This window comes from Camelina sativa, chromosome 6 (assembly GCF_000633955.1).
Source record: "Camelina sativa cultivar DH55 chromosome 6, Cs, whole genome shotgun sequence".
Classification (NCBI taxonomy): Eukaryota; Viridiplantae; Streptophyta; class Magnoliopsida; order Brassicales; family Brassicaceae; genus Camelina; species Camelina sativa.
Window position 1 is genome coordinate 8036390 of NC_025690.1, and position 18167 is coordinate 8054556.

The following is an 18167-nucleotide window of genomic DNA, read 5'->3' on the forward strand; positions in this document are numbered from 1 at the left end:
TTCAGCGTAGTACTTGGTCGAGCTCAGAATTATTGCTCTAGGGATATGAGATCTCGAACAACTCATGAAGGGACATTTAGGTTCCTGTGTACCGTTATCTCGTAGTACTTTGTGGCTTGTGGGTATTATTGGTATATCGACTTTAGATGTCGATCCAAAAGCGTTCTGTAGGGTGATAGCCCAAGGGCAAGATTAGACTTCATGGATACCGTAGCTTAAGGGCTGAGGCCTGATAGCAAGCTGGTAGGACTCGAAGGTTGAGACATGAGAGCGAGGGAGATGCATGAGTTGAGAGCAAATAATATCAGAGGCGCGGGTTATTGGCCATATAGAGTCCTCATAGTTAGTCAGAGGATGTGCACGCCATAGAGTTGGATCCACATGAGATCCTTGATTGATGGTCGATATTGCTAGATTTGAGGATTTTGGAAACCTTGTCAGAGGAAGCAAGTCAAGAGGCTTAAGTTGGCGGCTCGCAAAGCGTTCAACACAGTGAGTTGGTATATGCGGACGTATGGTACTTGTCTGGTTTATTACGCTACTTGTCTGTTTTATTACGCTCGTAGGGATTACTTGCTATGAGCAACAGTTAAGCGGAAAGCTATCTTGGTTAGCCGTCTTGATGAAGTTTTCCTAAAAGCAAGTTTTTTTCCCATTTTCCACGTGTTTTGGTTGTGTGGTTGGTTTTGTGTTCCATTAGGGACGAGTGTGTGGTCGGAGTACCACAATTAAGTATGTCAGGAGTTTGTATACGAATCAGGAGGAGGTCTGAGGATGAGGCAGATGGGGCATCAGTGTAGCTGGTAAGTTAGCTGGTATAGAGGTTGTCAGTTAGACAGCAAGTTTTACAACCACATCTCAACGAACTCTCTAAGTTCCCGTAGCCGACACAACCGAAAATCACGGCGAGCTCTCCTAATTCCTGTCTATGCAATCCCGTCAAGAATGATTTTCCAAGTTTCTAAGGAGTTCTTCCAACTTCTAGAAAACCTTGGCGGGTACCCGACCCCCGAACATATTGACTAGTCATCATAGTCATAAGTGCTTTTGAGAAGTCTCTTGATCATCAAACAAGTCTTTGGCGAGAACACCTCACTCCCAATCTCTTGCTTTCTTTGATATCAACTCTCCAACCATACTTATACTTTTAGTTCCAATTAACCCATTCGCGTTCTCTGACTAGTCACATGGTCCATATACTACTCAGTCTGCCTACTTTGGTCCAGATGATCCGACGATGTAAGATCAAAAACTATACATCTCCATCCACACATCTCCTATGAAGTCTCCCCCACTTCACTTTCTGACAACTCATTTTCCTTTACCATTTTCCAGTAAAAATCTCAGTCTCAGATTCCAAACAACTTTTCTTCAGTAGATTCTAGAATCACTGGACCACCATCTAGATTTTCCGTCAAACACTCCATTGAGTTCACGGTTTCCTTATTCGGACTCACTTGTCCATTCTGACTTTAGAATGTTTGTGTTTTGACTAAACATTCTCTCCATATCTTTGCCGATAACGCAAGTTCCTCGAACTTCAAAACTCATTAGTCAGAATGTTAGATCTCCATCTAAACATTCACAAATTTTCACCACAAATAAATTCTCATCCTGGCTTCCATTGCCACCCACATTACAACCAACTTGTACACACCATTTACTTGAGATACTAGATATCTATCTAGAAGCTTCATAACATCACTTTCCGACAACCATTGCTTTAACCAAAAATTCCACGAATATTCTCATTCGCATTAAATCACCGCGACGAAGTAAGTCTCCCACTTATCTTCTCAGAACTCCATCCTTGGATTACTCCATAAAACATTTTCCTACTTGATCACACATGGATCAATCACTTCAACAAAACGTTTGTGCTCTTCCTTAACACTTACTGCGTCTCCACGACCTAGACAAGTCTATTTCCGTTCAAGAACATGTCCTAGAACCATATACGCTCTGATACCAATTGAAACAACCGCACTCGGATTCCCAATCCTCACACAGAATCAACGGGAAATGATCTCACTGGAACCCCATAATTCCGATGATACAACCGCCGTATAAATCGCTCCTTAAAAAACTCCCACAAATACACCAAATTCCACCTCATCTAGTTACTGAGTCGCACAACCAACCATCCCTAACGACCGAGTAACAAGAGAGGTGGACTGGATTATTTGATTCTGTCCAGCCACAGTTAACACTTCCCCACAAATATTTCAATTCACTATCAACTCCTCCAGTGTCGATCGACACCTCCATCTGGTTTCGATTGTCACCCAATGCACCACTTGCGATCCAACACACATGGTGTCGATCAACACTCTCCTAGTGTCGGTCGACACCGAGGCCCACACCATCACTTCCGTCAATATCTCTTCATCCAAACCTAACTACATACATTCTCCTACGACCCAAACACACAAAAACATGCTGGTGTCGACCTACACTACTTTGGTATCGCTCGACACCCCAATCTTACCGCAAAACTGTCTATGCTAGACCACAATAAAAACACTTGATTAAATCCCAAATCAACAGTCTATTTCACAAACCCACCGTTGGATATGAATTTTATAGCACCACTAAGCTCCCCACCAAATTTCAGCCAAATCAGACTCTATTTCATCCTCCAAATGTTGCTCTGAAGTAGCTATCTCGAACTAGTACGCGCAGTCCATCTACAGGTGTTGGTGTTGACGGACACCACAATGGTGTCGAATGACACCAACCTAGAAACACGACCTGAATTCAAATTTAGGCTATTATCAGCCATAAAAAACCAATTCAACAACTAATACTTGATCATAACGATTTAGCACGTAAACCACGCATTCACAGAGCCTATAGCCATAGAAAGCGACACATTGATTCTTTGCAATCCAACTTACCCCATCACAATTAATCTCACACATCTCAACCCCCTAGATGAGCACCAAATCACCTTCTTACCTGGGTTAGGGACGAATCTGGGCTAAGAACAACACCACACGACCAATGGTGCTTTCCTTTCTTCCTCCATGCCTGAGCAATACATCACAACCTCTTTCCTTTTTCTGTCCACCCCCAAAACCATCTTATTTGTCCTCTCTTCTAAGAGATACAACCACCTCTCTCTCTTCTCCTTCAAGGGAAGGAATCGACTGGGGATCAAGACCCCTAAAGAAAGAGAGACATGCTCCTTTTATATGGAAGGTTTAGGGTTCCCTTCAAACTACACTAAACTGCACCAAAATTGGAGATGAAACTAACCGTCTAATCCGAACGTTGCTAGTGTCGACCGACACCCCTTGGTGTCGCTCGACACCAAGTACACAAACAGTTTTCGGGTTACGAGCGTTACAATGTCTGAGACAAAGTCCTTCTCTGCTCCATTCGAAGTTGGAAGCTCTGCTTTGGGTCATGGAGGGTATCTTTGCTGGAGGGGTTGCTTGTCAGCGCTTCGAGACGGATTGTGCAGTACTAGTTAGATGATTCAAGTTCTTGAAGAATGGCCCATATATTTTAATCTTCTAGATGACTTTCACCTGCTATGCGCTTTCTTTCCTCTCTTTTCCATGTCTAAGATATCACGCACATCGATTCAGAAGACGGATTGTTTCGCTCGGTCTTCTAGATCTTTAATCTCTGCAATTTCTTTTGTACATATTTTTCCTCCGGCTTGTAGAACCAATTTTAGAGTTATATTATAGTTAATGTTTGGTAAAAAAAAAGAGAATTCTTATATACTCCCTATGTCTTATAAAGATTGATGTTTAGAAGCTTTTACACATTTTAAGAAAACAATGATTACTGAGTTTAAATATTTTTTTTTTTGACTAATGAGATATTATTTAATTTTAAACCAATAACAATTCAAAATTTTAAATATTTTCAATGAATACTTCTTGAAATTTACAAAACATCAATTTTTGTGGGACAAAAAGAATATTTCAAAACATCAATTTTTATGAGACAGAAGGAGTATATTTTAATGATTATAAAAGTAATATTTTATAATTGTATAAACTAACTAGTTTGTGGTGGACATTGCATGCATGTCACGTAATACAAGGCTTCGATCGAATTAATCAAATCAAAGAGGCCACTAATTAAGTCAATGATGCCAATAGTATGGACGATTTTGTGCATTAACAAATATGCCTTTTCAATTTTTGTTTATATATATATCTATTAGGTTTATAAGTTAAAAAAAGGTAGGACGTGACATTTGCAGGTAGAGCATTTGACATATGAAAGTTTTAAACTTTCTAAAGTAATGGAATCTGAGTAAGATAGTTCGGAAACTGATGTGTCAGATTGAGACCACCTTATTTATATATATGAGTTAACCATCGTTTTTGTTAGTAGACGACATCATGTGTCATATGCATGTGGAAAGGATTTGTCCCATTTCTTCACCTAATTATAATTTAAGGACCATCATTATAAAGTTTAATCGTTCTGTAACTCTCTTCTTTTTATATCTTAGTAATACTTCATTCATATATCGTAGCAGTTTTACCATTGAGTACGACTCTCCTCCCTTTATTTCTCGTTTATTATATATATACTTTTTTCAGTTTAGGAATTATTTTTTTCCTTTTGATACTGATTTTCGATTACAATAAACAAACAAAAAAATGGATACATGACTCTTATACGAACGGTTTTACAAGATAAAAGAAGAAACAACATCATCGTAAAATTTTGGTAGAAGGTCGAAGGAGTCAAAATTTGAGATACCAAGATAATTTTTATTTTTATATATTTAAATAGTCTTTTTATGGTTATAATTTTTTTCAACTGTTGATTTTTACGATTTGATTAAATATGAGTTTCATAATTATTTTATTGTTTTCGGTAGATCTATTAAAATCTTGACGGCTTCAAAAAGCATGTCATAATCGATTATTTTGATTCTATTGATTAAATTGATTGTCGTTGCTTCCTTGCGCTCCGTAAGTTAGCTAGGTTGAACATTTTACATTGTGAACTTTCGTTAACTCATTAGAATGCTCCAGTATCCTATTTTACTCATAATTATGTCTGATAAATTTCTATCTTTTCATTGCGTGAATTGGATCAGCAATCTAATTAAGAAACGATCTTATAAAAAAAGATGCATATTGCATGGTTGAATGGGTGTTTTTGTTTGTCTTGAGTCCCACTTGATCGATTAACGTACGTTCTTCGGTCTTTTTTGTATATTCCGAATAAACTTAAATCCAATCAATTGATAACTAGCTCAAAAAAAGATGTAGCCAACGATATTTTATAATCTATTGCAGAGAATATCTATGAAATTTTTTTTATGACAAACTAAAAGACCTTCTGCTGGTACAAAAGGTAAACTATTTATATATAGTCTGAATTAATTTATTCCTAGCACAATTCACTATTTCTTTTCTTCTGTGAAATGTCATTTTTGTTTTACAAATTATCATTAAAAAAAAACTATATTAGAAGGCTACAACTTCACTGTTTGATCATATAAACCACCATATATCATATAAATATAAGAAATTATGCATAAGAAAATGAAAAAAGAGTAAGAAAACCAGATACATTGATTTTCAAAAGACAAATGAGAAAGTGTCAGCTAAAGCTTTGGGGATTACAAGGCCCCATGTGAGATATGATCTTCTTTTTTATGCTTTGGTTGGTTGACTAACACTTTGAGTGAGTAGACACCCCCAATATCCCTTTTGAGTATTACAACGACTCATTTCTAATATGAGTCTCCCAATTTCTAGTTTTATAAGTATTTAAATTTGCAACTATGAGAAGTAAACTCATATCTCAAAGAACACTTTACCTTATTGGTTATCTCAGAGCCATCCCAATATACAATGTTTACAATTAGTTTATCATATTAGAAATTTTGAAAAAGAAAAAAAAAAATCTGGTTAAATGCGGCATTTTTTTTTTAGCTACCAAGACTCCAAAACCACTTTTTTTTTTGTCATTTTTTGTTTTCGTTTTTTTTTCTTTATTTTTGTTAGTTAGAAAGACAACTTTTTATTGTTAACTGAAATCAAAATTAGGTGGATAAATGCATGAACTATGGAGCATCTCACATTATCTTAACCACTTCCATCATCTATATTAACATTTTTAAAATATATTTTGATATATTAATAAAATATTATACAAAATATTATCACATACAAAACAAAAAATTAGACTCATTAAAAAATAAATGGAATCTATATTATTTCTTATATACATTTATATCCAAACAATCTTTACAACTAATTTTCTACTATTTATACTACCAACCACAATTAACATTTCATAAAGAAGTGGACACATGTTGGCAGAGAGGCTGAGAGTGGTGCAACTGCACCAGATGGAATATAAAAGTTGTTTGATTTTACATTAAACTTGTTGATATAAATGGTGTAGTGGTAATGAATGCACCACCTAATTCAAGAGGTGAAGGGTTCAAGTCCCCTTTAAAACAACATTTGTGTGCGCGCGTGTTAATTTTCGATCATTCTACTATTCCCATTAGGATTGACCGATGGTAATAGTTCATCGAGAGATTACAGATTCGTATCCACACCGTCTAGATCAAAGTCTAAGGACTATGCCTGAACCATTAGGATACTCCTAAACACCCTCCACGGACCACCAGTCACCGCTATCGTATAGTCCTCTTCTAGGTCAAATCGAATCATAAAGAATTTCCTCGGCAAATCTAACACTTCCATACCTCCTCTCGGCTTTCATATTTTCTGAAGTTTTCGGTTCAACGAATCAATAATGATTTGTTGGCCCAACACTCTCACGATCATATAGTGCCGATACAAACTACTGATAGCTTCTAACACCTCATTACCGATTGTGATATCCGGCTCACCGTCCTCTCCATTTAGAAACTCCAAGCTCATCTTTAAAACCACAAACTCATCATTTAACACCGTCTCTGGCGCCAGAACTCCTCCCGCAATACTACCCTGCACCTTCTCCACCCATACTAGGGATGTCACTGGAGTTCCTCCCAGCGGCCGACCATCATCCTCTATGCTTTCATCCTGTTCGCTAGGGTTGCAACCTTTTCAATTTCTTTTTATTATACTGGTAAACTTTTTAAAGTATTTTTTATTAAGTATATGTTTTGCAATACTCTTCATGTGTATATCTATTTAATTTTATTTTAAAAAATTTTCCTATAAAACTGGAAAATTAGATTGTTATTTGATTTCCAGAAATAAAATATGTATTTTGACGGAAAAATACTTATTTTTATTTTGAAAAAAAATACAAATATAATGTGATATTCTTATCACGATGTTTGGCTACATGGATAATAAGGATTACAAATTTAAAACTTAAACATTTAGATTTTTTTTCCAGTGCCAATGGCATGTACATGATGTAATATTCCACAAATTATGTTCTTTATGCCAATGGCATACAGTATGATGTAATGATGAAATATCCCTTATACTATTTAAAGGATAATTATTAATAGAGTTGTAAGTTGTAACTAATTAACCTAATTCAAAAGATAGTATTTGGATCAAAATCTCGATTGATATAGAACTTGATTCCATAAAGAAAGATGGAGAATATTTGTCAAGAGACGATAAAGTAGTATCGCGTCTTTAAATAGAGAGTTACAATCAATGACTTTACGATCCTCGTTAATTGGTGTGGAAAGAAAAAATACTAAAAATTTTCAGTTGCTTTTGGTTGTGATGTACGAGATTTTGTTAAAGCATGTGAACTTTAATTGCTGTCTCTTTGTAATCAACAGGTGAATCTGCAACGAAAAACAGGTTTGAACAGTTCTTTATACTCTTTTGTTTAAGTAATCATCAGCTACTACTACTACTACTCCTCATTGTTAATTCTTATAAATAAAGCATTCGTCTTCAGAACCAGAAACTTCTTTTATTCGCCGGAGCCACTGTCTCCGGTACGAGTGCTTCAGCGTGGTCCATGTCCTCCTGAGATTTAGCTTCTCTGTGAATGCCCTTCACTGTTTCTTCCATTTTATCAGTAGTAATCATCTCCACTGTTTCACTAGAATACAATCAACCAACGGCTTTCTATTATTATAAAGTAGCGACTTCGACGGTGGTTCTCCTCTGGCGATGGTTTTGGACTTCTCGTTTTCTGCATTGAAACTACCACACACAGTGGGATGGAAGACCAAAGAGACGTCTTTTGGTATTTTAGGCCCGCAATAACTATGGGCCCAAATGTAAGACTTAGGCAGATGTACCGTACCTAACTTACCAAACCGGAGAAAACCGGAGTTTTGGTAATTCAGATCAGTTTTAATAATATATGCTTAAAAACAGAGAAGAAACTTTTATTATTGTTTTAATTAGCAACTAACTGATTCGGACCAAAAACACTAAAAGTTTTTATTTTCTCTGATTTTTGGTATAAAGCATAAACCAATCATCCAAAGAAAACCGAAGTGTACCGAAATTATTTGAAACGTATAGAAAATATACTGAAGTTATATAATAAGAAAACCGGAATTTAAATCGAACAAACCAATATAAATGTTGTTTCAGTTTCAGTTTGGAATTGGAACTCAGTATTTTTACATGATCCGAACCAAATGAAGAATCGAAGTTCGAATCCAGTCAATGTTGGCTAGAATTTTTTTAAACCGAACTTGGAAATTAACGAACCCAATTGGACCGAAGTAAGTCCTAATGAAAACCGGTTTACAGATAGCCGGTTAAGGTTCATTATTTGATTAACGTGCTTCGTTGATCTGAGAGAAAAAATCAATCAATCAATCAGTAAAATTTTAGTCGTTAAACGAAGCTTGCGAAGAAGACGAAAATGGCGGATTTGATTTTGAGTTCCTCTGCACAGTCCTCTCTCCTTCACTTCAGACCCAATCTCTTCCTACTCAATACCTCCGTTGCTTCGCCGATCCGAAGTGTCAGATTCCTCAATTCCAACGGTTTTCATCCTCTGGCGTTCGCATCTGGTCATCGACGACTTCCTCACGGTGCTGTAGTTCCCTCTGACTCGAAGAAGACGATCACCGGTGCGATTACTGCTAACTGCGTTGCTTCGGGAGTCAAAGCTGTTGAAGTTGAGCCTGCGATCGATGACGGAGGTGGTGGAATTGGAGGTGATAAATTTGGCGGCGGCGGTGGTGGAGGCGGCGATGGAAATGACGACGAAGGAGATAGTGATGAGGAGGAGAGTGATGGGAAGAAGAATACGCCTTTGTCAATGTCGCAGAAGTTGACTCTTGGTTACGCTTTTCTTGTCGGAGGTGAGATATCTTCATTGTGGAATCCATTGTTATGCATAAGGATTTTAGAACTTGGATATGAAGCTAAGATTATCAATTATCTTGTTGTAGGTGAGAGATTCAATTTTGTCATCTGTTGGCACTTTTAGGGTTTAGGGTTTTACCTGCTTCGTCAGTTAGATTTGATTTTCAAGTTGGGGTTTGTATAGATCACTGTGGATGCGGTAATGATAGCAAAATTTTCGCAATTCTTTATCCGGGATTAGAATCTGATCAGTGATGATTTCCTGAACTCTAGTGTTTTAGTGGAATCCATTTTTTGAATGTTCTTAAGAAGTTGATTTATCTTGGGGAGTTTTAGATACTCCCACAGATGAATAAGGAGTTAGAATTATCTTCACACTCGTTAGTATTTGTGAGAAGAAAAAGGTTCATAGAGGATTAGTTGCTGTTGCAGATTTGCTAAAGATGGGTTTTGATGTGACTTGAATTCTGCATAACTTGATGCAATAATAAAGGTTTTTTTTTTGGATCTGACTGTCATAGCTTTAGGTTCAAATTGAATGGTTACTGTCCTTGTTGATGCCTTTAAGATTCTTTCTATGAGATAATGTTACTAATTTGTTTCAGATCGCTGAGTTTCACAATCCAAAGTTAGTCCAGTCTGTATCCTGTCCTGTGTATGCTTATTAGCTGAAGTTAATTTCCCATTTTATTATGGACTCACAGATATAGCGTATATAAGAACACTGATGTTATGCTTGCCTAGAAAGTGATGCTCAAAAGCCCATGAACTGTTAAATGGTTTTGATGCAGTTGGTGGACTGATGGGTTATCTGAAGAGTGGTAGCCAGAAATCACTCCTTGCAGGTGGACTGTCAGCTGCTGTTCTGATGTATGTGTTCACACAGCTCCCAACAAAACCAGTTCTTGCGTCAACTATTGGCGTAGGTAAGGAAAAACATATCCAACAGCAGAGTAGTTCTGTCAAGTCCTCACATCTGGTAGTCGTAGCTTAATCCTAGTTTGACAATTGGCTAGTTTGAAAAAAGGATCAAAAGTTGGACTCTTGGATGGTGATGATAGTCTTTATCTTTTTACGATGCCTGATAAGATTGCCGCCTTAACACTTGTGTTTGTTTGTGTTGTATAAAAAAGTGATGGCGGGTGCATTAACGTGGGTGATGGGAACCCGATACATGGGATCGAAGAAGATATTTCCGGCTGGAGTCGTGTCAATCATGTCTTTCATCATGACCGGAGGATACATACACGGTATCATGCGCAGCCTTCACTAAGCAGCAGCAGCAGCCAGCACTCGCGAGTCCAATCTATTACAAAGTGTCTGACCTTTTTTTCTTTCTGTGTGTGTTTCACGGTGTAAAGCAGCTTTTGCTACTTTGTTTTGTATGAACCGTAAGAAGAAAAAAACTAGCAAAACGTTCCAGAGAAAGACCCTTTTACCTTTATTATTTCTTATGGATTTAGCTCTGAGGCCAGAATCCGAACTTAGATGCGTTTTAGTTTCTCAATCGTGGAACCAATTGAGTTCACTAAAGCTACAACAAAATTTAATCACTAAATTTAAAGAGAAAAAAAAAATTACTTAATGCAATAAAAAGGACAAGTGTTTTTACTTTTACATTTGTTTCGTCTTCTCCACAATTGTACGGGGAAAAAGAAGAAGAATGGAGTTTGCTTTAGCCAGTTCGAGTTTCCTGGGTACTCTAAGTGGTTCCGGCGACTCTGTTTAGCAGACGAGCTCGAGCCGTGCCTCTCAGAGTCACTGCGAGTGGAAGAAGTTACTATCGCAGCAGAAACGATAAGGTATACACGAGGCTTGACTCTTGTCTGGTCATCCCTCCTCCTCCTAGATTCAAGAAACCGCGTGCCATTGTTAAATTCTTGGGAGGTGCTTTCGTTGGAGCTGTACCTGAACTCACCTATAGGTACGATGATAGTTGATGATTCTGGGTTTAGATGTTTATAGGAATTGGACTAGTTTAATTATCATTTATCTGCTTAGGATGAATAAAGCTTTTGTAATTGTAGATTATGGCTTTCTATAATTCCATGGATTTGCTGAGTTTTGGGTCATGAAGTGCTTCGAAAATTGCTTGCGTTGGTTTCATACATGTGTAAATGATTGATTCTAAAACTCAAAAAAATGTTCCTTTGTGTCTGTATGATTTGTAGTTACCTCAAGGAGCTACTGGCAAAGGAAGGGTATTTAATAGTATCAGTGCCGTACAATGTTACATTTGATCATGAACAAGCTGCTAAGCAGGTTTATCAGAGGTTCAATTCCTGCTTGGACACGATTGTCTCATCTGGAATTCCAACTTCAAACTTGAATCCTCAAGATCTAGCTGACCTTCCTGTTTTCTCAGTTGGTCACAGGTGGGGTAAAATTTTCACTTCTCTCCTCAATTCAATGTGTTCTCACTTTATTCTATATGTGTTTTTTTTTTTTTTTTTGCTCAATCAACCCTATGAATTTTCTATGTCCTGAATGCTGACTACTGTGAACTTTTTTATACAGTAATGGTGCACTGTTACAAGTTTTGACCGGAAGTTATTTTGCTGAGAAGATACCAAAGGTTATGTTACTTGTGAGCTAAAATTTTCAATATCAGTAAAATCAGCAAAGATTAGATCACCAAGATACCAAAGGTTAGGTTACCTTTTTTATTTGTCTTAATTCTAAGCAAGTGTGACGATTATGTTATATCTCTTCTGAAAGGTTAATGCCATCATTTCATTCAACAATAAATCAGCGACTGAGGCAGTTCCATATTTTGAGCAGGTAATATCACCATTGCTTATGACTAGTCTCTTAAGCTTTGCTTGGTTTAGAATGTGTATTAGTTAATTTTCATTGTTCTCCTACATTTCCCTATTTAAACCTTCATTATATAGTTATATGACTCCGAAAGAGATCCCAGGATACAAATAAAGTAGCTAAACGTTCTTATTTGCCTGATCTTGGTGCTGGGGCTATTATCTTCACAATATTGATTGATGTTTGGAATTTTGTTGCTATCTAATGCTTCTTGAACTGAATTGATTTTTCAATAATATGAAAGCCAATCTGATCCTGTAGTTTACAAATGGATGAACCAAACAAATGAGACTATGATTGCTTGTCTCTTAGATTTCCTCTGTTCCTCTGCAGCTTGGTCCTCTCATCCAGCAGATGATGCCAGTCGTGGAAGCTTCTCCAGTATATGAAATGGCTCGAAATGCTTCAGGTGTTACTACTTACGCTATATGGTCTAATTCAAATAATCTATTAATTAGAGCTTGCTAGTAGAAACAAGGTTCAGTCTTTTTGTCTATTGAATCTTAGCAAAGAATGAATGAACTTCTCTAGTTAGTGTTCATATTGTCCTGTTTCATCCATCTTTAACCTTTCAGCTTGGATAGTGCGTCCTAATTTATCCAGGGATATGATTTTATGTTGACATAAGTTGGAGGACTATGCCTTTTACCTTTTCTGTATCATTTATGCACCAAAAAGACTCTTATGGTTCTTGTGAATCAAAAGAAGCTAATATCTTTGCACTTGTGCTCACTTACAGGTGATGTGCTGAAACTTTTACTTGACACAGCTGGGACAACGTTTCTGAATAACGATCAAGAAGCTCTGAAGTCATTTACTAATTTGGTGTATCAGTTGCCCTCAGTATTTGGTGAGGTATTTCTTCAGTAAAGACTTCTTGACTTTATATCGAAGAATGAGCTTTTGTAGTTCCCTTGTAATTAGCCAAGCCCTAGTAATAATTTTTTTTTTTTTTGAAACTTTCGTTCTTTATTCGTTGTTCTTTGAAGGTTGGACAAGGGGTGTCTGAATTTCGACCGTCACCACTTGAGAATCGCAATTGTTTCAAGTGCTCCTACAATGTTCCTCACACTTTACTGGTAATGCACTCAGGTTCATTTAGAGTTATATGAGCTTTATGGTTAAAAGAAACACCATTTCACATTACAGGGACGTCTGTTGATTGAATAACGTATGGTGTTACATTAATTAGGTCGACTGAAGAGTGAACCAACTGCTAAGCAAACTGTCGTGTCTGTCCACATTGATCTTGAGTAGAGATTATTAGAGTGTGTTTCTGACAAGATTTGCGCTGGTTTACATTTATGGGATAATTTATTGGACATAAAGACTGTTTTGTTACTCAAAAGTCATAACTAATCTGTGTCTGTGTCTCTGTCTCCTGCAACATTTGTGGCAGGTACAATTCAACTCGGATGCAATCGATGAGACTGATTTGCTTGAAGAAACCCTTAGGCCTCGGATAGAATCTATTGGTGGTACACTTGAAAAGGTCCGGCTGAATGGAAACCATCTCACACCTTGCATACAGGTAATAACCAAGCAATACTAGAGCTAGTAGTTCTGCAGATAAACAACACTGTTCTGTTTTTTTTCTTCCATCTTGTTGTAGTTGGGTTTGATTATGTTCTCTCCAGGACCCAAAATGGCAGATTGGGTCTCTCTACACACCTGCAGATGCTGTGGCTCAGGCGCTAAAGACCATTCCTCTTAGCGAAACTCGAGTTCTTTCGAAAACTATCGTCGACTGGTTTAGACAGTTTGAGAATTGAGCTGTCTCATGTATTGTTGAAGCAATGTAAGGATGGGATATATATTGACGAAAAGACTAGCCCTGATCATTCCCTGAGCATATATCCTTCTCTGAACCAAAAAAAATTGGAACAATATGTATACATGTAAATACATTGGCGACAACTGTTTTCATTGTTAACCAACCCTCAATGCAAAATATAGGGTTCAGGGGTTTGTTAAATTTATAAAATCAATACATAAGTGTGTTTAAGCCATATTGGCAGAGTCACAAAACCAGAGTAGAACGTTACAAGTTACAACCAAATTTGGTTAAATTGTGAGCCACCACTTACTTCTAATCTTCATTTCGAAATAGAGGAAATGTATAGCGGAAAATTCTGAAGCCCAATAATATTTTGAAGTATATTTGTTATCAAATGTTTTTCATTGGTAATCTTTATGAAAGTTTCACAATCTCCCTCAAAAAGGAATTTAAATATATTTATCTTGTTAGATTTTGATGAAAGAATTAAGATTTAAGCGAATTAGCTGGCACATATAAACTAAAAGAGCAATATGGCACATCTTATTTTGGATGCAAACTTGATTTATACTCATATGATATGAATGTGAAACTTATGACAAATCAAAGTTCACAATTTCACATGAATGTGAAACTTACCGATGCTGGTGAACTACTCCTTCATCCACGTTTTTTTTTTTGAATTCTTACTGTCTTTTTATATGATTTTTCCCCCAAATTTCTATGCAATATCTATAAAAAAAATTGTGACATTCGTAATTTTGAATAATGCAATATTTATAATTATTATTGGCAATTTTCTCAACCGTTACATTTGTTGAAGTTGCCTTGTAAAAAAAACAATTAATTATCTCAGGGGTAAAACTGTAAACTGAGCAATAAAAAACCCTACCCTTTAGTCTTCTTCTTCTTCCTCCGCCGGCCGTCTCCCACAAAAAAAAAAATTCGAACTTTCGAAATAAATTATTCGAAACCCTTGGCCGATTAAGCTGCTCAATTCGAGTTCTAGGTGTAGAATTGGTATTTTGGGTTTTGATATTTTTTTAGTCATGCCGAAGCATAAAGATGAAAAATTTGTTTTTGATGACGGCAAAGACGAGGAAGAGAGAGATGAAGACGATGATGAGGCTAATGAAGATCTTAGCTTGAAGATATTAGAGAAGGCTTTATCGAGGCGTGATGTTGGGAACAAGGTTGATTTGGATCTCTCTGATTCTGGTGTAGTTAGTACTGTTATGGTTAATGGAGGAACGTCTAAGGTTAAAAGGGACTCTGAGAGTAGTAAGAAGAAGAAGAAGGTGAAGAGAAATAAGTTAGAAGCTGCTAACGAAATTGTCAGTATGAAGGATTCTCTTCTATATATCTTCTTCTCATTTCAGTTTCAGTTTTTATTATAGTCTCTCTTAATTGCTCTACATATAGCTTTAAATTCCTACTATTTGCAATAGGAAAGTTTGATGCTTTTGTGTGTTTAATGCCTCTCGATTTTTTTTTCTAAATTTTGTATCAGCCTATTGTTTGGAAAGACCAAGATGAGGAGGAGAAGAAGGTGGTGGAGGATGTAGTAAAAGGTGAAGGTGAAGATGATGAGGTTGAGAGATCTGCTGAACCAAAAGATGGAGAACCATCTAGCAATTTGGTTTTGAAAAAGCTTCTTGTGAGTTGATTGAATGAATCACTGCCTTTTTTTACTTTTGGGTAAACAGTATACATCTCTGTGATGATGACCATTGTTGGGGGTTTTGTGTTATCTCAGCGTGGAGCAAGATACTTTGATCCTCCTGATGCAGGTTGGATGAGTTGTTATAGTTGTGGGGAGCAAGGTCATATAACTGTCAATTGTCCAACTCCTACCAAGCGTAGGAAGCCTTGCTTTATATGTGGGAGTTTGGAACATGGTGCAAGGCAATGTTCAAAGGTTTGATTTGGTAGACCATAGAAGTTTTAGAGATATTTTTGTTGCATTGGGTTGCTGAGTAATTTTTTTCCTTATTTTGACAGGGACATGATTGTTACATATGCAAAAAAAGTGGACACCGAGCTAAAGATTGTCCGAATAAGTACAAAAGCGGGTCTAAAGGAGCTCTATGTTTAAGATGTGGAGACTTTGGACATGACATGATTTTGTGCACGTATGACTACTCTGAGGAAGATTTGAAGGTAATTTTGTTTTCTTGAAATTCATTACTTGGCATATGATTCATTTCTTATTCCTTCTGTTATTGTCTTATTGTTGTTTTAAAATTTCAATCAACAAGAAGACCCTTTAATCGAAAAGGAACAGATCATGACCATGTCTGGATTTATCATTTTTTTCTTGACTTTCCTTAACCGGAGGATATATATTCTACTACATCTAATCTCTGATTGTATATCTTGTTGTATTTACTTTGACCAGGATATACAATGCTATGTCTGTAAAAACTTTGGCCATCTTTGTTGTGTCGAACCTGGTAATTCACCGTCATGGGCTGTATCTTGCTACAGATGTGGTCAACTGAGTCATACTGGACTGGTAAGTTATTGAGATTCTGATTTTGAATTAGCCACACTGTCGACTGAGTTTGCTCTCTGAACAGAATTGATCTATATTTCATTTTAGTTATAAGAAAGATGCAGAACTTATTATCTAATTAAAAGAATTCTCTCCAGGCATGTGGTAGACACTATGATGAAAGCAACGAAAATGATTCTGTCAGTCCATCATGCTTTAAGTGTGGGGGAGAAGGGCATTTGAAGCGCGACTGCCCTAACTCTTCCAGTGTAAGCTTTTCACAGAGAAGAGATTCACCAAGTGTATGCTTCAATTGTGATAGAGTAGGACATTTCGCTCGTGAATGCCCCCAGTCCTCCCAGGTAGGCTCTATTTCTCTCTACAGTTGGTGCTTTGAGCTCTTCGCTTCTTTTGTTTTCTCTCACGTTATAATGACTCACAGCGTTGCCTTTTTGCTACATATAGAGGGACCGTGATATATCTACACCGTCGCGTAAATCTCGCAAGAAAAATGAAGAGAACTCGGAACGCAAATCGACTCCCTATGAATCCAATGGGAAGACTAAGAAGCATAAAAAGTCGCATAAAGAAGAACAGCCTCAGACTTCACCACGGAAACGAAAACACAGAGGCGGTTGGACCGCAGAGGAACCAGAAGAAGAACCTTTCCAAAGAGGAAAGATGAGTAGGCCAAAGTCTCCCATTACACCATCGGGATATAACCTTAGGCCATCCAGTAGACATAGAGGTAATGACTATAGATCTCCAAGATTCAGTTCTGGTGGGCATCGCTCGGGTCCTTCACCATCAAGGTGGCAGCCTCATCAGAATCACAGTTATGAACCTGCACCATCAAGGCATGGCAGAGCTCACTACAATGGAGAGTATGCATGGAGCTATGAACGGTAGTAGTATCAGTTGATATGGTCAAGGTCAAAGCTGGACACAGTCTAGCTTGGAATCTATTATGCTTGATGGTGTTTGCTGGGATTGATGGTAGCTTCCGTAGACCTCTTGTATTTGATTCGGGCTTAGGGGCAGCTTCTTGTTATTTTCTTCTCTTCTCTTCTCTTACACAGGTAGTTTGTTCAATCCTCATTTCCCCTTTACTCAATTCCTCAGAATTTTCCTTCGTTATGTCTGTTCTTTAATTTAACATTTGAAGAGAATTTTGTATTTGTCAAGCATAATTGCTACATCATTTATAATTTATAATTTTGATTTGACTTTTGAGTATTTTGATAGAAGGAAACAGAGCAAAAGGAAAATATTCCTACACAGTGATAGAAGTCAATCTCTATGCTATAGTTGTAAACAAGTACAGATAAATTTGTTATTGCTCACAATTTTGAGTTTGCGCATAATTTCCACTCCAAATAGCTTTCAATGATATCTAGACCGCATAGCTCCTTCACAACTGGCATTGTAGCCGGAACAGGCAACTGAAACATTGAACTGGAGGAACCATCCTCACCTTTCCACATGCATAGCTGTTTGCGTGCTTCTTTAACGGCCTGTCTGGTGGCACAGTGCACCGAGGCTGCCAGTAGCAACGGAGGCTCTCCCGAGGCTGCACTTTAGACAAACGATATGATCGAAAATGTTGATTGCAAGTTTTTGAAATGTTTTTTTGTGAAGGAACGAGTGACTGACCTTTAGAAGAGAGTACGCGTTTTTCATGGCATCCACTGTTTAGTAGTTCGACGTTGAACCGTCTAGGAATGGTGTCAACGGTCGGAATCTTGTATGTCCATGTGCTGTCTGTCAAAACCAGTCCTGATGAATCTGTTATGTACTCTTCAAGCATGAAAAACCCAAGTCCTTGCACAAA

At 37.2% G+C, this 18167-nt stretch overlaps 3 protein-coding genes and 1 pseudogene across 3 annotated transcripts; 3 read left to right on the forward strand and 1 right to left on the reverse strand.

Annotated features, from left to right (window-relative positions):
• On the forward strand, positions 8741 to 10710 carry LOC104790639 (protein FATTY ACID EXPORT 2, chloroplastic). The gene is made up of 3 exons (XM_010516420.2): positions 8741 to 9244; positions 10040 to 10174; positions 10382 to 10710. The coding sequence occupies exons 1-3, from the start codon at positions 8800 to 8802 to the stop codon at positions 10519 to 10521; spliced, it is 720 nt and encodes a 239-aa protein (XP_010514722.1). The 5' UTR covers positions 8741 to 8799; the 3' UTR covers positions 10522 to 10710.
• On the forward strand, positions 10884 to 14034 carry LOC104790640 (annotated as a pseudogene).
• Positions 14753 to 17564, forward strand: LOC104790641 (protein AIR2). Its single transcript, XM_010516421.1, has 7 exons — positions 14753 to 15176; positions 15353 to 15499; positions 15599 to 15760; positions 15844 to 16002; positions 16241 to 16357; positions 16495 to 16698; positions 16802 to 17564. The coding sequence occupies exons 1-7, from the start codon at positions 14892 to 14894 to the stop codon at positions 17243 to 17245; spliced, it is 1518 nt and encodes a 505-aa protein (XP_010514723.1). The 5' UTR covers positions 14753 to 14891; the 3' UTR covers positions 17246 to 17564.
• On the reverse strand, positions 17591 to 18161 carry LOC104790643 (indole-3-acetaldehyde oxidase-like). Its single transcript, XM_010516423.1, has 2 exons — positions 17990 to 18161; positions 17591 to 17906 (listed from the first exon to the last, which is right to left on the reverse strand). The coding sequence occupies exons 1-2, from the start codon at positions 18141 to 18143 to the stop codon at positions 17677 to 17679; spliced, it is 384 nt and encodes a 127-aa protein (XP_010514725.1). The 5' UTR covers positions 18144 to 18161; the 3' UTR covers positions 17591 to 17676.

What these genes read in the sequence shown, in the direction of transcription:
- LOC104790643 (XM_010516423.1), bottom strand. Translation starts at nt 18,143, where the DNA reads ATGCTTGAAGAGTACATAACAGATTCATCAGGACTGGTTTTGACAGAC. An exon ending in ACGCGTACTCTCTTCTAAAG is followed by an intron (nt 17,907 to 17,989) that starts GTCAGTCACTCG and finishes TCTAAAGTGCAG; the next exon opens with CCTCGGGAGAGCCTCCGTTG.
- LOC104790641 (XM_010516421.1), top strand. Translation starts at nt 14,892, where the DNA reads ATGCCGAAGCATAAAGATGAAAAATTTGTTTTTGATGACGGCAAAGAC. An exon ending in TGGTTTTGAAAAAGCTTCTT is followed by an intron (nt 15,500 to 15,598) that starts GTGAGTTGATTG and finishes GTGTTATCTCAG; the next exon opens with CGTGGAGCAAGATACTTTGA. An exon ending in AACTGAGTCATACTGGACTG is followed by an intron (nt 16,358 to 16,494) that starts GTAAGTTATTGA and finishes AATTCTCTCCAG; the next exon opens with GCATGTGGTAGACACTATGA.
- LOC104790639 (XM_010516420.2), top strand. Translation starts at nt 8,800, where the DNA reads ATGGCGGATTTGATTTTGAGTTCCTCTGCACAGTCCTCTCTCCTTCAC. An exon ending in TTACGCTTTTCTTGTCGGAG is followed by an intron (nt 9,245 to 10,039) that starts GTGAGATATCTT and finishes GTTTTGATGCAG; the next exon opens with TTGGTGGACTGATGGGTTAT. An exon ending in TGCGTCAACTATTGGCGTAG is followed by an intron (nt 10,175 to 10,381) that starts GTAAGGAAAAAC and finishes TGTATAAAAAAG; the next exon opens with TGATGGCGGGTGCATTAACG.